The 19,123-nt window shown below is 45.2% G+C and overlaps 1 protein-coding gene across 1 annotated transcript in view; it reads left to right on the top strand.

Moving 5' to 3' along the window:
- Positions 1–3,777: 3,777 nt before the first annotated feature.
- The window catches only part of IL17D (interleukin 17D), a 36,353-nt gene continuing 21,007 nt past the window's right edge, over positions 3,778–19,123 (top strand). Inside the window, exons 1-2 of the mRNA XM_070409332.1 lie at positions 3,778–3,828; positions 4,248–4,534. Coding sequence (XP_070265433.1) covers positions 3,817–3,828; positions 4,248–4,534 — 299 coding nt within the window. The 5' untranslated portion in view covers positions 3,778–3,816. The remainder of the gene's footprint in view (positions 3,829–4,247; positions 4,535–19,123) is intronic.

The following is a 19,123-nucleotide window of genomic DNA, read 5'->3' as shown; positions in this document are numbered from 1 at the left end:
AAAAGGGAACTCTAGTACACTGCTGGTGGGAATGCAGACTGGTGCAGCCATTATGAAAAACAGTATGGAGTTTCCTCAAAAAGTTAAATATAGAATGGCCAGTTGACCCTGTGATCCCACTTTGAGGAATATATCCTAAGAAACCCTAAACACCAATCAGAAAGAATGTATGCACCCCTATGTCCATAGCAGCACAACGTACAATAGCTAAGATCTGGAAACAGCCCAAGTGCTCATCAGTAGATGAGTGGATAAAAAAAAACTGTGGTACATTTACACAATACAATACTATGCAGCTGTAAAAAGAAAGGAACTCTTACCTTTTATGACAGCATGGATGGACCTGGAGATTAATATGCTAAGGAAAAAAAAGCCAGTCAGAGAAAGACAAATACCATATGATCTCACTTATATGTGGAATCCAATGAACAAAATAAACTGATGAACAAAATAGAACCAGAGATCTGAATACATTGGTACAAACTGACCGATATCAGAGGGGAGGTAGGTAGGACAGACTGGATGAAAAAGATGAAGAGATTATCCAAAGAACATGCATAGCTCATGGACACAGACAACAGTGTGGTGACTGCCTGAGGGAGAGGGGGGCTGGGTCTGAGTGGAGGTGGGCAAAGGGGGGAAAAATGGGGGACATCTAAAATAATGTCTACAATAAAAAATAAAAGAAAAAGAAAAAAAGCAGTATGTTTTGGAGGCAGTACAAAATACAGTAAAATACCACGCCATGACCCATTGTTCTTTCCTGAAGGGGCGAGTACGAGTACCCATAGCACTGAGCAATGACAGCTCTAAGAACACATTTCCAGTTTGTTGCCGAGGGTGTGGAGTGAAGGCCAGGCCTGCCTGCATTTCTCCTTATAAGGGTGTCTGACTGATCGACACTGTGTAGAGCAGCGGTTCTCAACCTGTGGGTCGCGACCCCTTTGGGGGTCGAATGACGCTTTCACAGGGGTCACCTAAATACATCCAGCATATCAGATATTTACATTACGATTCATAACAGTAGCAAAATTACAGTTATGAAGTAGCAATGAAAATAATTTTATGGTTGGGGTCACCACAACATGAGGAACTGTATTAAAGGGTCGCGGCATTAGGAAGGTTGAGAACCACTGGAGGAATCACAATGATGTGCTGTCAGAAGATGTGGCTCATCACGAACCCCTCACTAGAGAGGATGGACCCCTTCACCTATAACATTATCACTACAGGATGCACTCTCCTGCTGGTGCAGGAGAAGGAAAACCAAAATCGATTATGCTCCCAAGATCGATGATGATCCCACAGGGGTGGCAGTCAACAAATGCACTAACATCTAGTATGTGCAAGTCTCTGGGGAGACAACAGTGACTCGAAAGAAAAAGACCCTGTCCTCAAAGAGCTTAAATTCTGGTCAGAAGAAAGGCAATGATTATATTTTTAAAAGCTCTTTAGATATGGTTAAGTGCAGTTAAGAAAGTAAAATAGTGATGTGATAGAGGGTGATAATAGTGGAATGCTATGGATAGGAAGGGATTATATCAGGGAACAGGATATTTGAAATAAAATATTTGCATATAGTGCCATCATTGGTGATGACAGTGTCTGGAGTCTGACCATATGATTTGATAGTTGAGATGTAAAGAGAGAGAAAACAATTGGAGCTCATCTGGTCATGTAGAGGCCAGGGCCTGGATGAATCATCTGTGTGGGTGTTACAGGTGCCAGGAAAGCGGAGCAGGAATAGTGGTAGGTCCAGGTGCTAACCAAGATGACAGCAATAACGAGAACTATGGTGGGAAAACCTGACAGTCATTTAAAGCATGGAGAAGTCGGGGTAGATACGTATGTCAGTAACCCAAGCAGTTTAAGTGTAAAGGTAGCCAACACATTGCCTTTTGGGGTTATGGGCCTAAAAGATCTTTCCTCAGTTCAGTCCACGATAAGCAGTCCCACCTGTGCCTGGTACTGGGGCAGCTGAGGGACCAGAGGGTGAAGCGAGGAACTGAAGATGACAAATCCAGTTTATGTGACTGCGAGGATGATGACATCTTCAGTAGAAAACACTGTGAGGATTTGTTTCTGAGTGAGTGTGACAAGCTTGGTTTTGAGTATTTTGTTGCCTTTTTCTCACTTGTATGTCTCAAATTTGGATTTAATTATTAACATGCTGATTTCACATATTCATAAATATGTTCAGATAGGGGAGAAGTGACCACAATTGACAACTAAAACACGTTGCACCTGTTTACAAGACATTTTCTCAACTGTTTAGACTTAGAAAGATGAACTTTATGTTTGCCATTTTTCAAAAATATTTTCCTTCCCATTTCCAGGGTAATGAAAGGAGAACAGAGAAGTTTCCATGTTAACAGACAGTGGCAGGCATTTTGTTGAGTAATATACAGAATAGTCTGGCACTGTATCACCTCACATATGAAAGGATGTCGTAATGAGACATACTGAGTATTCTTATGAAACATGTTATATATTCTCTCTCCTAAAGGACTCCTACATTTTTTATCAAATAAAAAATAAGCATCATTTGAGTATTGGTATCTCTATTTCCATTTTACCAGAAAGGAAACAAAAAACATTAACAGCCCAGTCTACATGGCTCAGGGGTTGAGTGTTGACCTATGAACCAGCAGGTCACGGATATCCACGTTTCGGGCTCCATCCTCAGTGTGGGGTGTGCAGGAGGCAGCCAATCAATGATTCTCTCTCATCATTGATGTTTCTATCTCTCTCTCCCTCTCGCTGCCTCTCTGAAATCAAGAAAAATATTTTTTAAAAAGAACATTAACAATTTACTCTTCAGAAAAAGGTGTTTTATAACCTCAAAAGAAATGTTTACCCACCAAGAGCTGTAAATCACTTAAATTGGAGATTTCAGTGGGATTTTTAGCAGTAAATAACATAATTCCTAAACCCTTCAGTTATAGAATATTCAAGGCATATAAAAGCGTTGCTTTTCTACACTGCATAGCTGAAACGTAGTTTAACTAATGGTTTACAAGGTAGTCAAACACCAACGATTCAGGGAGCCATGACAAGTATTTTCCACACGTTTGAAAACGTTTCAGCAGATATCTATCTTTTGTTTTTATTTTCAAAGTATTACTGCTGTACAATGACCATATTTATGAGCCTGCCACCTAAAAAGCATGAAGCGTTAATTTGTGGAATGAACAAATGAGCGTGGGGTTTTTTTTGTATTCTTGAAATATAACACGTACAATTTAAGTATATTTCCTTTAATTTATTCACAGGATATGAGATTTAACATAATTGCTTGCACTTACAATTTAGTTATCATGAAGTAGGAATCCCCAACCCTGGGACAAACCAAGTGAACTCACTTACAGCCGTAAAAATACAAGTTGAGAGAAGATTTTACTGCTTTGATTTCAGAGTTCATAGAGACGCAGAAGGATCATTTTCTGGGTGTTTAGGAGAAAGGAGAAACTGCCTCCTCTCGCCCTACTGAAGTCATTTTAAAATCTGTAATGTATCTCTGAACAGTGGAGTCTAAGAGGAGGAAGTCATCCCGCAGAAGAGAATCCTTCTAGGCTGTTGGGCTCGCTTTCCCCAGGTGGCCTGTTGTGATCACGGTGAGCTTGTCACTGGAGACGTCTTTTCGGCCTGAGCACAGTCCGTCCCCCTGACAGGCAAGGTTGGCCCCTCTGAGCCGCACACTCAGCGGCGGGGGCGGCGCCATCTCCGGCCACGGCCCCTCCTCGAGCCCCGGCCCAGTCCCGGCCCGCGGTCCCGACAACGGCTCGGCGTGCCGATCCCAACAGCATCTCCGGGGACATGGGGGCACTGGTGAGTACGCGCCATCGGCGGCAGGCTTCCTATGCCCGGTTCGTCCCTGGGACCCGCACGCCGGACACCGAGGAGGAGCCACCGGGATCCCGTCCGGGCAAAGTCGGGATACGGGCCGCGCGCGCGGGCGGCGGGAGAAGGTGGCGATGGCGCGGGGACCGCTGGCTCACAGGCACTCGCAACCCGCGGCGCAGCAGCCCGGCCGGCACACGCACACGCGCACGCCGCACGTGCCCCCCCTGCGGGCTCGGGGTCCGGCTCGAGGTCGGGCGCGAGGGGCGCGGGGCGGGGGCGGGGGCGGGCGCGGGCGCGGCACGGGGCGCGCGGGGCGCGGGGCAGGGACGCGGGGCGCGCGGGGGCCGGTGTGCTCGGCGCCCATCCTCGGGCGCGGACGCGGCTCTGAGCGGCCTGTCCCGCAGGTCCGGACGCTGGCCACCGGCGTGCTGCTGGCGTTGGTGCTGTCGCCGGGCCGGGCGGGCGCCCTGAGGAGCAGCCGGCGGCCGGCGCGGGGCTGCGCGGACCGGCCCGAGGAGCTCCTGGAGCAGCTGTACGGGCGGCTGGCGGCCGGCGTGCTCGGCGCCTTCCAGCACACGCTGCAGCTGGGCCCGCGTGAGCAGGCGCGCAATGCCAGCTGCCCGGGGGGCCGGCCCGACCGCCGCTTCCGGCCGCCCACCCCGCTCCGCAGCGTGTCGCCCTGGGCCTACAGGTGAGCCGGAGACAGAGCGGGCGGGCGGGGTCGCTAGGTGGGATGCGGGACGGGCGGGAGGTTGGGGGGAGGGCAGCTGGAGTGGGAGGTAGGGTGGGCGGGGGGAGGGGCGGGGGGCGGGGGGGAGGGGAGGGCGAGGGCAGGGAAGATGTGGATATGGGGACGGGCAGGTGATATAGGGCGCATACGGCGGGGAAAGCGAAATGGGTAGGTGTCCCAGGACAGGTGGTGCGACTGGGTTGGGAGCAATTCAATCCCACAAAGGCCTGTCACCTCCCTTGAAGAGAACCTGCTGCGCTGTACAGCTAGGCGCCAGGTGATGTCTGGGTGGGAAGTATATAGGACATTGGTTCCATACATTATAATGGAGCGATGATGCCACTAACCTATTGCCTAATGAGTCATAGCTCTCATAATGTCACTAAATAGTCTTAGAGACACTTGGAAAATCTCTCAGGGCATTAGCTTGGCTTCTCCTCACAGAAGCTGCTCCCTTTGCATTTTACTGTGGCCAATGCTGACTGACCTCTCCAGGCCCACAGATGTGTCCCAAAGTTGGCTGAGGGCCTGAGGGCCAGCAGGGGGAAGAGTGTAACACACAGTAGTAGCAGTAGTTTGCAAAGACCTCCAGTTGGGCACATCTCCCAGTACAATTGGATCTCAGTCCTACATGAAAATAAATTCGAATGTAAAAAAACAAACAAACAACGACAAATAAAAACATGGTCAGTTTGGTGCTTGATGGTATTTGAACAAAATGGGGAAACAGAATGAGCAGCAGGGTTTTTGGAAGGAAATGAATATAGTAGTGGACCCATTGAGGCCCCTCTACCTGGGAAGTGCGAAGGTTTAATTTCCAGCAGGCGGAAGGTGTAGTCTCAGAGATAAGGGCTGGAGTGCAGATGGGAACTTGTGCCCCTAGAATTCTGCACAGTGAGCTAACCTGAGCTGCCTTTGCTGTGTTCCCTGGAACTGACACCTGTGCCTCCCCCAAACCCCTCCTGGGGCCTCTGGGAGGAGGGGATGACTAAAGGAGGTTACAGACAGGAACAGTACACATTGTTGGGGATTCTGGTCTGGGCTGCCCAGGCTGCCCCAGGAGCCTTTGTGCTGTGCAGGGCCAGGAGCTGTGTGGTGGCCAACAGTATCATCAGCATTGTTTTTTTCCTATTATTTAGCAACACTGATGAAATTGCCCTTTCCCCTGAGCAAATGGAAGCCTGAGGGCTTGCTCTCTTAAGTCTTCTAGGAACTGGTGTGGGCCAGGACTGCCTGCTGATCACTTCTTCCCACTTCTCCTCTGCAGTGTGTGGGAGGACAGGATTGGCTCCTCAGTGATGTTTCTGTGGGAAACTTTTGGTGGGAGAGTATGCTCCCTGTAGGGCCTGAAGCATGGATTCTGAAGCGTATTTAAGGCTAAAGACAAAATGTGTGCTTAATAAAGATCAGTGAGGAAATGAACTCCAAGTCAGAAATTCTGAAAGGCACAAAAAGGACCACTACCTAGGATAAAACAAGCTTTAAAATAGAAATTTGGAATATAAGGTGACATTCCATATCTTTACGGGAGAGATGAATCACTCAATAAGTTGTGTTGGGACGGCTGAGTAACCCACTGGAAAAAAATACAATTGGATCTCAGTCCTATATGAATATAAATTCTAATGTAAAAAGTAAAACCACAAAAATAGATAAAAACATGTTCAGTTATATTTGTAATCTTGGAGGAGAGAAGGCCTACTTTGTAGACCCCAAGTCATAAAAAGCAAGATTCATCAATTCACTTACATAAATATACCCCATTTATTCTTGGCAAATTTTAATTTAAAAAAGAAAAATACAAGGGCAATGAGGGAGAAATGCTTGCAGCCCATGTCACAAAGGGCTCCTCCCCTAAAGAGCTCCTCCGAACCAGTAAAAGGAAGGCCTGGTGAAACGCTGAGCAGGGCAGTGCACGGTCCCCAGAAAGGAGGTCAAATGACTCGGGCACTGGAAACATGAAGAGATGCTGCACTTTAGGCACAATAAGTGAAATGCATATTAAAACTGTACTGAGAAACTTGTTTTTTGTTTTGTTTTGTTTTGTTTTGGCAACCATCAGGCTCTGTTAAGGCTGCAGGAAAAGGTGTCTTGTGCAGTAGAGGGTGTTCATTGATGCATAGTTTATGGAGGGCAGTCGAGTATTAACTATCAAATTTTACAATCACATGCTCTTCAACCCCGCAGTTCCACTTGGAATTCTACACTTGTCCATGTTACAAGTGGTGTTCACTGTGGTAATAGCAAGGGATTAGAGCCATCTAAACGTCCACCAATAGGCAACTAGTTTGATAAATGCTCTGAAAGCAGCTATAGAGAGGAAGGGGGCTGGTCTAAAAGTGCCTCAGTGGAGAATCTATCATCAGCATAAGAGAAGCAGGCAAGGTGCAGTGTAAGCAGCTCTCTGCCTATGGCAGTAAAGAGAGAAGCAGTTACATAACAGACATATGTTAACTGCTATTTTAAACCGTACACATACACACTTTGGGGCATCTTTTGGGGCATCTGGTTATCATGGTGCCTCTCAAGAGGGGATAGAGGTGGGAAGGAGGCTTACGGAATACAAGACTTTCACTTTTGTATTGTCTGTATTTCCTGCCTTGTGTGTCCATTCCTTACTTTAAATACATCTTAATTTTTAAATAGAGGCTAGAAAGGGAAGTTCAGCAACCATGGGGACACAACAGATACTAAAGAAACGAAGCTCTGTAGGTAACAATGGCCCTTCATTTCCTGAGACCACAGGAGTGAAGGGCAACTCGATAGATTTCCCAGAGCTCCCTGTGACCCCAGAGCTGGGCTGACCACCGATGAGGAACTCGGCTTGGAGAGCATAAAGAATTGGGCCAGGATCAGACAGTAAATGGACTTTGTGATTCTATCAGAGGATATCCCATGCTGCTGACCAGTGTGTTATTAGAAAATCAACTTTCAACCTCCAGAATATAAAAATATTTTCTCATTTACTTTGTGGCATCATGTTTGTTTTTCTTGAGCTCTAAAAACAAAAATGCCAAAAATAGAATCAATAAGTTTTTTTTAAGCCAAATTGACATAGTCAGAAATATATTGTAAGAACAGTGAGGTTTATGAAGGTTGAAAGATACACTCACTTGTGTGGAAACCCCAAATATAAACACCTCCCAGTACTCTGAATAGTTTTCATGGTTTATATTTTTCAGTTCTGGGTTGTAATCTAAAGATAGCTTTACTCTAGGAAATGAATAAATAGTAACCATTTATTTTCAGGCTTTGTTACTTTCCCACATGGCCCTTTTCCTGCATGGATGGAAGAGGCCAGTAAACAGTCCCGTGGAGAGCAGTCACAGCAAAGAAAGAAAAGAAAAGAAACAGGACCAGGAGTGAAGGAGAGAGGAGGACAGGGAACGGGAAGTCTTAAAAATAGAGGTGGTGGGCCTCCAGGGAGTGTGCAGAAGCAGGGAGCCCTGGGCTGGGCCAGTCCTCCCGAAGCAGCCAGGGAGTATTTGGCAGGGGCCCAAATCAGGACAGCCCAGGTGCTGGGTGGGCCATTAGTAAACATCAGAGAAGCTGATGTCTTCCCAAGCAAAATCGAACTTGGCACCACTCTCTGTTCCCAGAACTTTGGGCAGGTGACTTTGAGGAGCCTATATGGGTTGGATGAGGTCACCGCCTAGGCCAGGCCAGTGATGTCCACTCACTGGGATGACCTTCACAGTCTGAGGTCCGCTAAGTCCATCATCAGATACTTAGCAGTGCTTTATCGGAGAAAGGTTTTTGTCAGGACAGGATGAAATAAAAGGATATTTTTGCCTCACCCTCCTCTAACCCATACATTTGGTTTCTCCAGGGCATCCGTCACTTCCCATCCATCTAATAGTAACCAAGCGGGGCTGGGTGCCCAGAACACAGACCCTGGTGCCTTTCTCCGAGAGCACACCAGCTTTTCTTCATCCTATTTTAAAGTTGTAAAAGGACTATAATATTAACTAGAGAAAGTTGGAGAAGTTGGGAGTATAATGTCAGAAAAAGTTATCCCCACTGCGGTGATTCATCTCTCTTAATGTTTATCTCTTCCAAATGCACCCTCCCCCTGTGTGCACTCTCATTTGTCTCCAGCCCTAAGAACAAAGGTTTCCAGGGTCGGGCCCTGTGTGGTCTGACCCCGGGAAGGTGGGAAGCTGGCTGTGCCTGCCCTGCTGTAACCTGCAGGCAGACTCACCCGCTGTGGCGTCTGTCTCCCAGAAGTGACAAATGGAGACTACAATGAGGACAAAGGCAAAGCCATCTCCTCAAAGCTCTTCTGGAACTTGCTGAAGAGTCTAGACTTGTGTGTGATATTAACTCTTCCTCATAACCAAGTGTGACACAGCTGGTTCACTTCAGATCAAGGTGGGCTTCTCCTCTTTGCCCCAGGGATGGACACATCAAAGATAGCTCCGCAAACATGGTGTGGGCCTGAGCTGTTCTTCCTTTGAAGAGAGTGTCCCAGCTGCACGAATGGGTGGCATCTGCCATGACAAAGGGACACAACTCCAGGAGGATTCTGGCTCTGGTCTCATTGCTCTTCTCTCTTCCCTTCTGTAAAGCATTTTTCTGAGTTACTTTCCAAATATTTTTACAAGCCAAAGTGTCTCTCCTGGTCCCTGACCTTCCAGGAGGGCAGATTTTACATGGTATCTGCAGGTTTCCTACTTTTAGCTTTACCACTGGCCAGGCATCTAGCTAATTGCAGAGCAATTGTTCAGGGCAGTATGGCTGATGGAAGACTCTGGACATGCCCCTCCCCTGTTGGTACCTCAGTTTCCTCCCAGTATAGGGAGAGGGCAGGCAAGCTGGGCCCGTCCCCGCTGACAGCCTAGAGCTGCTAAGAAGGCCCTGCCTCATGGCTCATCCTCAGGACTGACCTTGATGCCAAGTTTAGGATCAGACCAACGTCAACCTCAGGTCCCACCCAGGGGTAGGGCTGACGCTTAGCTGTCCTTGGCCCGCAGAGAGGGCCCGGTGGAGCCCGCTGGGACCTGGCTGCAGGCGTCTGTGTCTGCCACTCTCTGGGCAGTTTTGTTCATGAGAAATGCACAACTGATGTTTTCTTGTGGGGCCAGGAGAGCATTTTCCAGAGCTCCTGGCAGCATGTGCTGAGATCTGTGACTTGGGCTCAGCGAGTGGAGAGGGGGAGCTGCCAGCACGCTGGGCATCACGGCCTGGCACAGGAAAGGTGTTTTAGTCTTCATGTCCCCAGTTACTCCCTGGCCAGCAAGCCTCCCGACACCAGCCTGTGCTCTGAACCCAGCTGCAGGCCACTGCCAAGAGGAAAAGAGTCTGGAGGGTTAACACAAACCCCTGCCCTAGTGACTCTTTCTCAAACCTGGGGACCAAATAACCTACCAGGCTGCGTGCTGGAATGATCTGGGGGCTTTAAACCCACCAACACCCTGGCCCACCCAGAGTGTGACTTTGAATCTCGGGTCAGGGGTGGATCACTGGTTTAAAAGCCCACTTGTGTGCCTCGGTGAAGGACAACTGACACCTCCACACCATCTCCTCTGCAATGCCAAGTGCTTGTTGGGTTGGCAGTGACTCCTCAGCATATGGGGTCCAGGGCCAGTAGGATCATGAAATTCGGGCATATTTGGGAAAATGCAATCACCTCACTGTTTCCTGTGAGCTGAGTCGGTGTGTGTATGGGGCCAGCTCCCTTGTAGAGAAACCGCCCAATTTCACTGCTGACTGTGTGACTGTCGGTGGTCCCCAGTTTGTGAGCAGACAGGGTGGGGGAGATGTGAGGATATGCGTTTGTCACTGAGCTGCTCACGGCTCTGATGCAGGGGTCTGAAAACCACGTTTTGGAAATCTTGTTTGTGATTTTTTATTGCCCACATCCCAGACAAAGACAGGCATTTTTCAGAGAAATCTTAGCTGTTGGAAGGGAAGTTGCTTCTCCCTCCACCTGCCGGGGGGTCCAGCTGTCTTGTATTACCGTAACCCCATGATGTCTTGGTATCTGGTAAGTGAGCCCCTCCTTATCCTTTTCCACGATGGTCTTGACTCTTCTTGCCCTTTTCTCTCTACACAAATTTTAAGATCAGCTTGCCAGGTTCTAAGAAACATCTGTCGGATTTGGGTTAGAGTTGCACTCACTTTCTAGATTAATTTGGGGATTCTCCAGTATCTTGGAGACTCAGTGGATTGCAAGAGTCTTTTCTAAGCAGAAGATACAAATTCAGACCATCAATCCTGCCGTCAAGAAGTAGGGGAGTGGCCTGGTCATCGGTCCTCCCCTTCACTTTGCAGAGATGAGCAGGGGTAGTGGTTTGCCTGATGCCGCTGGTTGGTAACTAAATTGGAACAAAATTTCATGGAAGTCTGTTGGGTTGAATTCACTTAAGAACCAGGACTATTGAGGTGGTTTTGTTTCCACTTTACACAGTTCAGTACTTGTGGGTTTCCAGTCAGAGCCCAAGAAGTCATATCCCTGCTTTGTTCCTGGGTTTGGGTCTTGGATTGCAGTAGACTTAGCCTCTGCTGCTTGGAAATTAAAATAATGTTATGTTTGGGGAAATGGGAGGTTGAGCTAGGTCTGTGAATCTGTGGCAGTAAATTCCTAGCTCTCGATACTGGGCCTCAGCTGGGGCGCACGGGAGCTGCCACTGGGTCTGCTGGGTTCCCTCATTGTTTCCTAGTGGCAGTGCTCCACGAACTATTCCTAATTTTTTCCTGCCGAGTTCAGGATCCCCGAGGGCAGTGCTCTTTTTCTTCTCTGCTGTCATTCGCATTCCTGCCCTGGCTGAGTTCCCCTCACCTCCACTCATTCCAGGAGGGCAACCCTTTGCTCTTGGATGAAGCAGGCCAGCTGTCCCTCCAGCCAAGTGCCACACGTGGCCCCCGGAGCACTTCTGGGATCCAATCAGAAGGGGAAACTTGATGTGTTTCAAGTGTGTGTCTATGCCAAGCTTCTGTGGAGCAGCATGCAGAACATGTGAAGACAGAAGAATTATTGCACCCTAGCTGGTTTGGCTCAGTGGATAGAGCGTTGGCCTGGGGACTTGGGTCCCGGGTTCGATTCCGGTCAAGGACACATCCTGGGATGCAGGCTCGATCCTCAGTGGTGGGCGTGCAGGAGGCAGCCGATCAGTGATTCTCTCTTTATTGATGTTCTATCTCTCCCTCTCCCTTCTTCTCTAAAATCAATTAAAAAAATATTTTTTTAAAAAAAGAGTTATTGCCCTAACCGGTTTGGCTCAGCGGATAGAGCGTCAGCCTGTGGACTGAAGGGTCCCAGGTTCGATTTCGGTCAAGGGCATGTACCTGGGTTGCAGGCACATCCCCAGTAGGGGGCGTGCAAGAGGCAGCTGAATCAATGTTTCTCTCTCGTCGATGTTTCTAACTCTGTATCCCTGTCCCTCTCCCTTCCTCTCTGTAAAAAATCAATAAAATATATTTTTTTAAAAAGAGTTATTGCTTATGAGGAGGAGACAGCCACACAGGTCTCTCCTCGGTCCTATGGCCATGTTTAGTCCCTGTTGGAGTATCTTCATGTTTCATTTTCATGGCAGCTTTCTTTATACAAAAAGCTCTCTAGCTGATAGTTTTCCCAGAATATCAAGGCTGGAGGTTGGGCTGATGGGCTTTAGCGCTGTGTCTGTCACCTGGCTGCCCTGAGGCTTCTACACCTTCTTTCCTAGTCTCTTCTCCATCCCAAACCCATGTCCAAATAGACCATATCTGTCTGTTTTCTGTGGGAACCGGTGGCATGGGTACCCTCGGCACGGGGTGTGGGGGTGATGTGAGCATTGTATTCCTGCCCTGGTAGCACACTTCTAAGAGAACCTCCTGGTCATAAAACCACAATTTGAAAACCATCGAGCCTTATGCCTTCTTATTATGTCCCTCATTTCAGACAGCGGGTGTCTTTTTGTCACAATGCCTTAGCCCAGAGGTGTCAATGTGATTGATGGAGGTGAGGTGTATATTTTTAGTCAGATGAGCCTTCTGACCTTGGCAGCACCCAAGCCACTGTGGTTCTACTGATAAAGTAATGGGTGACACGTGGCTTGGCACCTGCACATGCAATGCACAGAAGAACCCCACCTGTTTAGGAACAGATGAGGAAACTGAGTCTGAAGAAGGTGTGCTTGACCTTCTTACCTTCCCTCCCAATCTGTCCTATAATTGAGTCTATACCACTGTCAGAATGGTCATGTCTCTATCCCTTCTGTGGCCTTCCATAGTATTCAAGGTAATATCCAGACTTTTCTCTGGTCTTCAAGGCCCCATACACTTCTCACAGTTCTCACTAAATTGCCACCCAACCATGTGTACACATGCACACGTCACTCCAGCTACAGTGACCACTGGCAGCTCCTCTCCCCGCCCCCCATGGTCTTCTGCTTTCCTGGCTTCTTTGTTTAGCCTTTCCTCACCCCTTCTTTGCCAAGGTCAGCCCTCCTTGGCCTCCAGCTTCACCTCAAACTTCCTTGGGTGTGGCAGTGGGCCATCGCCCCTGTGTACACAGTGATCTGTGGCGCATGTGTGAGGTTTGTCCTGACCACTGGCAGTGCATTCATGAAGTGGCCACACTCTCATCCAGTGCCCACCTCGGGAGCCTGACAAGTCTGCTGAGTAATGACCACTACTGTCCACTATGTGACAAATTCAGGGGCACTTTGTAACTAGCATCTAGCACTGTGTGTATCTGTATACACTCTCACGTATTTGGTATGTATGTCTAAAAGATAAGAACTCTTTGTTAAACAAAACCACACAATACCATGATCACACCTAAAAGTTAATATTTCCTTAATATTTTCAAATGCCCAGTCGGGTTCAAATATCCCTGATTGTCTCATAAGTGTTTGTTTTTTAACACTTTAAAATATTTTTCTCTTTATTTTTTCTGCTTTATTATTTAACTCCTTTTTAAATAATTTCAAACTAATGAAAAAATGTGAATTTGTGATGGGGGGGGGCAGTAAGAGATCAACCAAAGGACTTGTATTCATGCATATGAGCATAACCAATGGACACAGACATAGGGAGGTTAGGGCCTGTGCTGGGGGGTGGGAGCAGGCTGGCAGGGATCAATGGGGGAAAATGAGACATATGTAATACTTTCAACAATAAAGAATTAATTTTTTTTAAAAAGTGAATTTAGTACAAGGAAGTCCGGGTACCACTTAACCAGATTGCCCAAAGGTCTGCATCACAACTAAGCAGCATTCTGAAGGTCAGGATATGGGCTGGCACAGGGGTGTCACCTACTCCGTGGCCCACTAAGTCCCCTTTTCTTCTCCAGCACCAGCCCAGGCTCACAAATGGTTTCTGGTGCTCAGAGCTCTTTAGCTGCCTTCAGTCTGTGACAGTTCCTCAGTTCTGTATCCTCCATGGCTGTGACACTTTTTTAAAAAAATTTCTTTATTGGTTAAGGTATTACAAATGTGTCCTCATTTCCCATTAATCCCCAACTCCCCGCCCCCGCCCCCCCATGCTCTCATCCCCCTGTTGTCCGTGTCCATTGGTTTGGCTTATATGCATGCATACAAGTCCTTTGGTTGATCTCTTCCCCTTACACCCTCCCTCCCCTAGTTTCCCTCTGGGGATTGATAGTCTGATCGCTGTTTCTCTGTCTTTGGATCTGCCCCTGTTCATCAGTCTATGTTGTTCTCTATATTCCACAAATGAGTGAGATCATGTGGTATTTATCTTTCTCTGACTGGCTTATTTCACTTAGCATAATGCTCTCCAGTTCCATCCATGCTGTTGCAAATGGCAATAATTCCTTCTTTTTTACAGCAGCATAGTATTCCATTGTGTAGATGTACCACAGTTTTCTAATCCACTCATCTGCTGATGGACACTTAGGCTGTTTCCAAATCTTAGCTATGGTGAATTGTGCCACTATGAAAATAGGGGTGCATATGTCCTTTCTGATTGGTGTTTCTGGCTTCTTGGTATATATTCCTATAAGTGGAATCACTGGGTCAAATGGGAGTTCCATTTTTAGTTTTTTGAGGATGCTCCATACTGTTCTCCACAGTGGCTGCACCAGTCTGCATTCCCACCAGCAGTGCAGAAGGGTTCTTTTTTCTCCACATCCTCTCCAACACTTGTTGTTTGTTGATTTGTTGATGATAGCCATTCTGACAGGTGTGAGATGATACCGCATTGTCATTTTGATTTGCATCTCTCTTATAATTAGTGACTTTGAGCATGTTTTCATATGTCTTTCGGCCTTCTGTATGTTCTCTTTTGAAAAGTGTCTATTTAGGTCCGTTGCCCATTTTTTTTTTTTTTTTTAAAGATCTTTTTTTTTCTTTTTTTAATATATTTTATTGATTTTTTACAGAGAGGAAGGGAAAGAGATAGAGAGTTAGAAACATCGATGAGAGAGAAACATCGATCAGCTGCCTCTTGCACATCTCCCACTGGGGATGTGCCCGCAACCCAGGTACATGCCCTTGACCGGAATCGAACCTGGGACCTTTCAGTCCGCAGGCCGACGCTCTATCCACTGAGCCAAACCAGTTTCGGCCGTTGCCCATTTTTTGATTGGATTGTTTATCTTCCTTTTGTTAAGTTGCATGAGTTCCCTGTAAATGTTGGAGATTAAACCCTTATCGGTGATATCATTGGCAAATATGTTCCCCCCTGCAGTGGGCTTTCTTGTTGTTTTGTTGATGGTTTCCTTTGCTGTGCAAAAGCTTTTTATTTTGATGTAGTCCTATTTGTTTATTTTCTCTTTAGTTTCCATTGCCCTAGGAGCATTATCAGAGAAGAAATTCCTTCGGTATATGTTTGCGATTTCCTTGCCTGTGGATTCCTCTAGTATTTTTATGGTTTCCCGTCTTACATTTAAGTCCTTTATCCATTTTGAGTTTATTTTTGTGTATGGTGTGAGTTGGTGGTCTAGTTTCATCTTTTTGCATGTATCTGTCCAATTTTCCCAAGGCCATTTATTGAAGAGACTGTCTTGACTCCATTGTATGCTCTTGCCTCCTTTGTCGAATATTAATTGGGCATAGTGGTTTGGGTCGATTTCTGGGTTCTCTATTCTATTCCATTGATCTATATGTCTGTTCTTGTGCCAGTACCAAGCTGTTTTAAGAACAGTGGCTTTGTAATACAGCTTGATATCTGGCATTGAGATCCCACCTACTTTGTTCTTCTTTCTCAGGATTGCTGCAGCTATTCGAGGTCTTTTTTAATTCCAGATGAATTTTTGAAACGTTCGTTCTAGATCTGTGAAATATGCTGTTGGTAATTTAATGGGGATTGCATTGAATCTATAGACTGCTTTGGGTAGTATGGACATTTTGATGATGTTGATTCTACCAATCCATGAACACGGTATGTTCTTCCATCTGTTTATGTCCTCCTCTATCTCTTTTTTCAGTGTCCTGTAGTTTTTCGCATATAAGTCTTTTACCTCCTTAGTTAAGTTTATTCCTAGGTATCTTAATTTTTTTGGTGCAATGGTAAATGGAATTGCTTTTTTAGTCTCCCTTTCTGTAAGTTCACTATTGGTGTAAAGAAATGCCTTAGATTTCTGGCATTAATTTTGTATCCTGCTACATGCTACATTGCCAAATTCATTTATTAAGTCTAATAATTTTTTGATGGAGTCTTTAGGGTTTTCTATGTACAGTATCATGTCATCTGCAAATAAGGACAGTTTTACTTCTTCTTTTCCAATTTGGATTGCTTTTATTTCTTCTTCTTGTCTGATCACAATGGCTAGTACTTCCAGTACTATGTCGAACAGGAGTGTTGAGAGTGGGCATCCCTGTCTTGTCCCTGTTCTTAGGGGAAATGGTTTTAGTTTTTGCCCATTGATTATGATGTTGGCTGTGGGTTTGTCATATATGGCTTTTATTATGTTGAGGTATGATCCTTCTATTCCCACCTTGCTGAGAGTTTTTATCAAGAAAGGGTGTTGAATTTTGTCAAATCCTTTTTCTGCATCAATTGATATGACTATGTGATTTTTATCTCTCAATTTGTTTATGTGATGTATCACGTTTATTGATTTGCAGATATTGTACCATCCTTGCATCCCCGGGATAAATCCTACTTGGTCATGGTGTATGATCTTTCTGATGTATTACTGGATCCGATTTGCTAGAATTTTGTTGAGTATTTTGGCATCTATGTTCATGAGGGATATTGGCCTATAATTCTCTTTCATTGTGTTGTCTCTATCTGGTTTTGGTATTAGGGTGATGCTGGCTTCATAGAATGAGCTGGGAAGTGTTGCTTCCTTTTGATTTTTTTGGAATAGTCTGAGGAGGATAGGTTTTAGTTCTTCCTTGAATGTTTGGTAAAACTCCCCTGTGAAGCCGTCGGGCCCCCGGGCTTTTGTTTGCTGGAAGCTTTTTGATGACTGCTTCAATTTCTTCCATAGTTATTGGCCTATTGAGATTTTTAGATTCTTCTGGATTGAGTTTTGGAAGATTGTATTTTTCTAGGAATATGTCCATTTCCTCCAGGTTGTCTAGTTTGTTAGAGTAGAGTTGTTCATAGTATTTTTTAACAATTCTTTTATTTCTGTGGGGTCTGTTGTTATTTTGCCTCTTTCATTTCTGATTTTGTTTATTTAAGTCCTCTCTCTTTGCTTCTTGGTGAGCCTGGCTAGAGGCTCATCAATCTTGTTTATCCTTTCAAAGAACCAGCTCTTGGTTTCATTGATCTTTTGTATTGTTTTTTTGGTCTCTATGTCATTTATTTCTGCTCTGATCTTTATTATCTCCTTCATTCTGCTCACTCTGGGCTTTTCTTGTTGTTCTCTTTCTAATTCTTTGAGTTGTAGAGTTAGATGATTTACTATCATTTTTTCTTGTTTTTTGATGTAGGCCTGTAGTGCTATAAACTTCCCTCTCAGGAATGCTTTTATTGTGTCCCATAGATTTTCGATTGTTGTGCTGTTATTGTCATTAGTTTCCAGGGTGTTTTTAATTTCTTCTTTGATCTCATTGGTAACCCAATCATTATTTAGTAGCATGCTATTCAGCTTCCAAGTGTTTGAGTTTTTTGGATTTTTTTTATTGTAGTTTATTTCTAATAATATGCCATTGTTGTCTGAGAAGATGCTTGGTATGATTTCAATCTTCTTGAATTTGGGGAGATTTTGCTTGTGACCCAATATGTGGTCTATTTTTGAAAATGTCCCATGTGCACTTGAGAAGAACGTATATTCCGTGGTTTTGGGGTGAAATGTTCTGAAGATGTCAATTAAGTCCATTTGATCTAGTGAGTCATTTAGGATTGCTGTTTCTTTGCCGATTTTTTGTCTAGAGGATTTATCCAGTGATGTCAGTGGTGTATTAAAGTCCCCGATTGTATTGCTGTCCATCTCTCCCTTGATATCTTCCAGGAGTCTTTTTATATATTTGGGTGCTCCTGCATTGTGTGCATATATGTTTATCAGGGTTATATCTTCTTGTTGTATTGATCCCTTTAGTATTATGAAGTGGCCTTCCTTATCTCTTATTATGGCCTTCACTTTGAGGTCTATTTTGTCAGATATAAGTATTGCTACCCCAGCTTTTTTTTCATTTCCATTTGCCTGAAAGATTTTTCCATCCCTTCACTTTCAGTCTGTGTGAGTCCCTTGTTCTGAGGTGGATATTTTGTAGACAGCATATATATGGGTCATGTCTTTTTATCCATTCAGCCACTCAATGTCTTTTGATTGGAGCATTTAGTCCGTTTACATTTATTTTTATTTTATTTTCCACCTGGGAATCTTTTTATTTTATTTTTTTAAATTAAATCTTTATTGTTCAGATTATTACATTAGTTACTCTTTTTTCCCACCATAACTCCCCTCCACCCAGTTCCCACCCCACCCTCCACCCTCACTCCCCACCCACTGTCCTCATCCATAGGTGAGGCTCCTTACACTAATCTCTTCACTCACCCCCACACCCCTCCCCCCCCCCCCCAAGAATAGTCAGTCCATTCCCTTTCTATGTCCCTGATTCTATTACAATCACCAGTTCATACTGTTCATCAGATTATTTATTCACTTGGTTTTTAGATTCACTTGTTGATAGATGTGTATTTGTTGTTCATAATTTGTATCTTTACCTTTTTCTTCTTCTTCCTCTTAAAGGATACCTTTCAGCATTTCATATAATACTGGTTTGGTGGTGATGAACTCCTTTAGCTTTTTCTTATCTGTGAAGCTCTTTATCTGGCCTTCACTTCTGAATGATAGCTTTGTTGGATAAAGTAGTCTTGGTTGTAGGTTCTTGGTATTCATCACTTTGCATATTTCTTGCCACTCCCTTCTGGCCTGCCAAGTTTCTGTTGAGAAATCAGCTGACAGTCGTATGGGTACTCCCTTGTAGGTAACTGATTTTCTTTCTCTTGCTGCTTTTAGGATTCTCTCTTTGTCTTTTGCTCTTGGCATTTTAATTATGATGTGTCTTGGTGTGGTCCTCTTTGGATTCCTTTTGTTTGGGGTTCTTTGTGCTTCCTGGACTTTTAAGTCTATTTTTTTCACCAAGTAGGGGAAGTTTTCTGTCATTATTTCTTCAAATAGGTTTTCAATATCTTGCTCTCTCTCATCTT

Source organism: Myotis yumanensis, unplaced genomic scaffold, assembly GCF_028538775.1.
Source record: "Myotis yumanensis isolate MYYU_CA2020_CCGP unplaced genomic scaffold, mMyoYum1.0.hap1 SCAF_3, whole genome shotgun sequence".
Taxonomy (NCBI): Eukaryota; Metazoa; Chordata; class Mammalia; order Chiroptera; family Vespertilionidae; genus Myotis; species Myotis yumanensis.
Note: the sequence above shows the minus strand (reverse complement) of the source record. Positions and strands in the feature narration are given on the sequence as shown.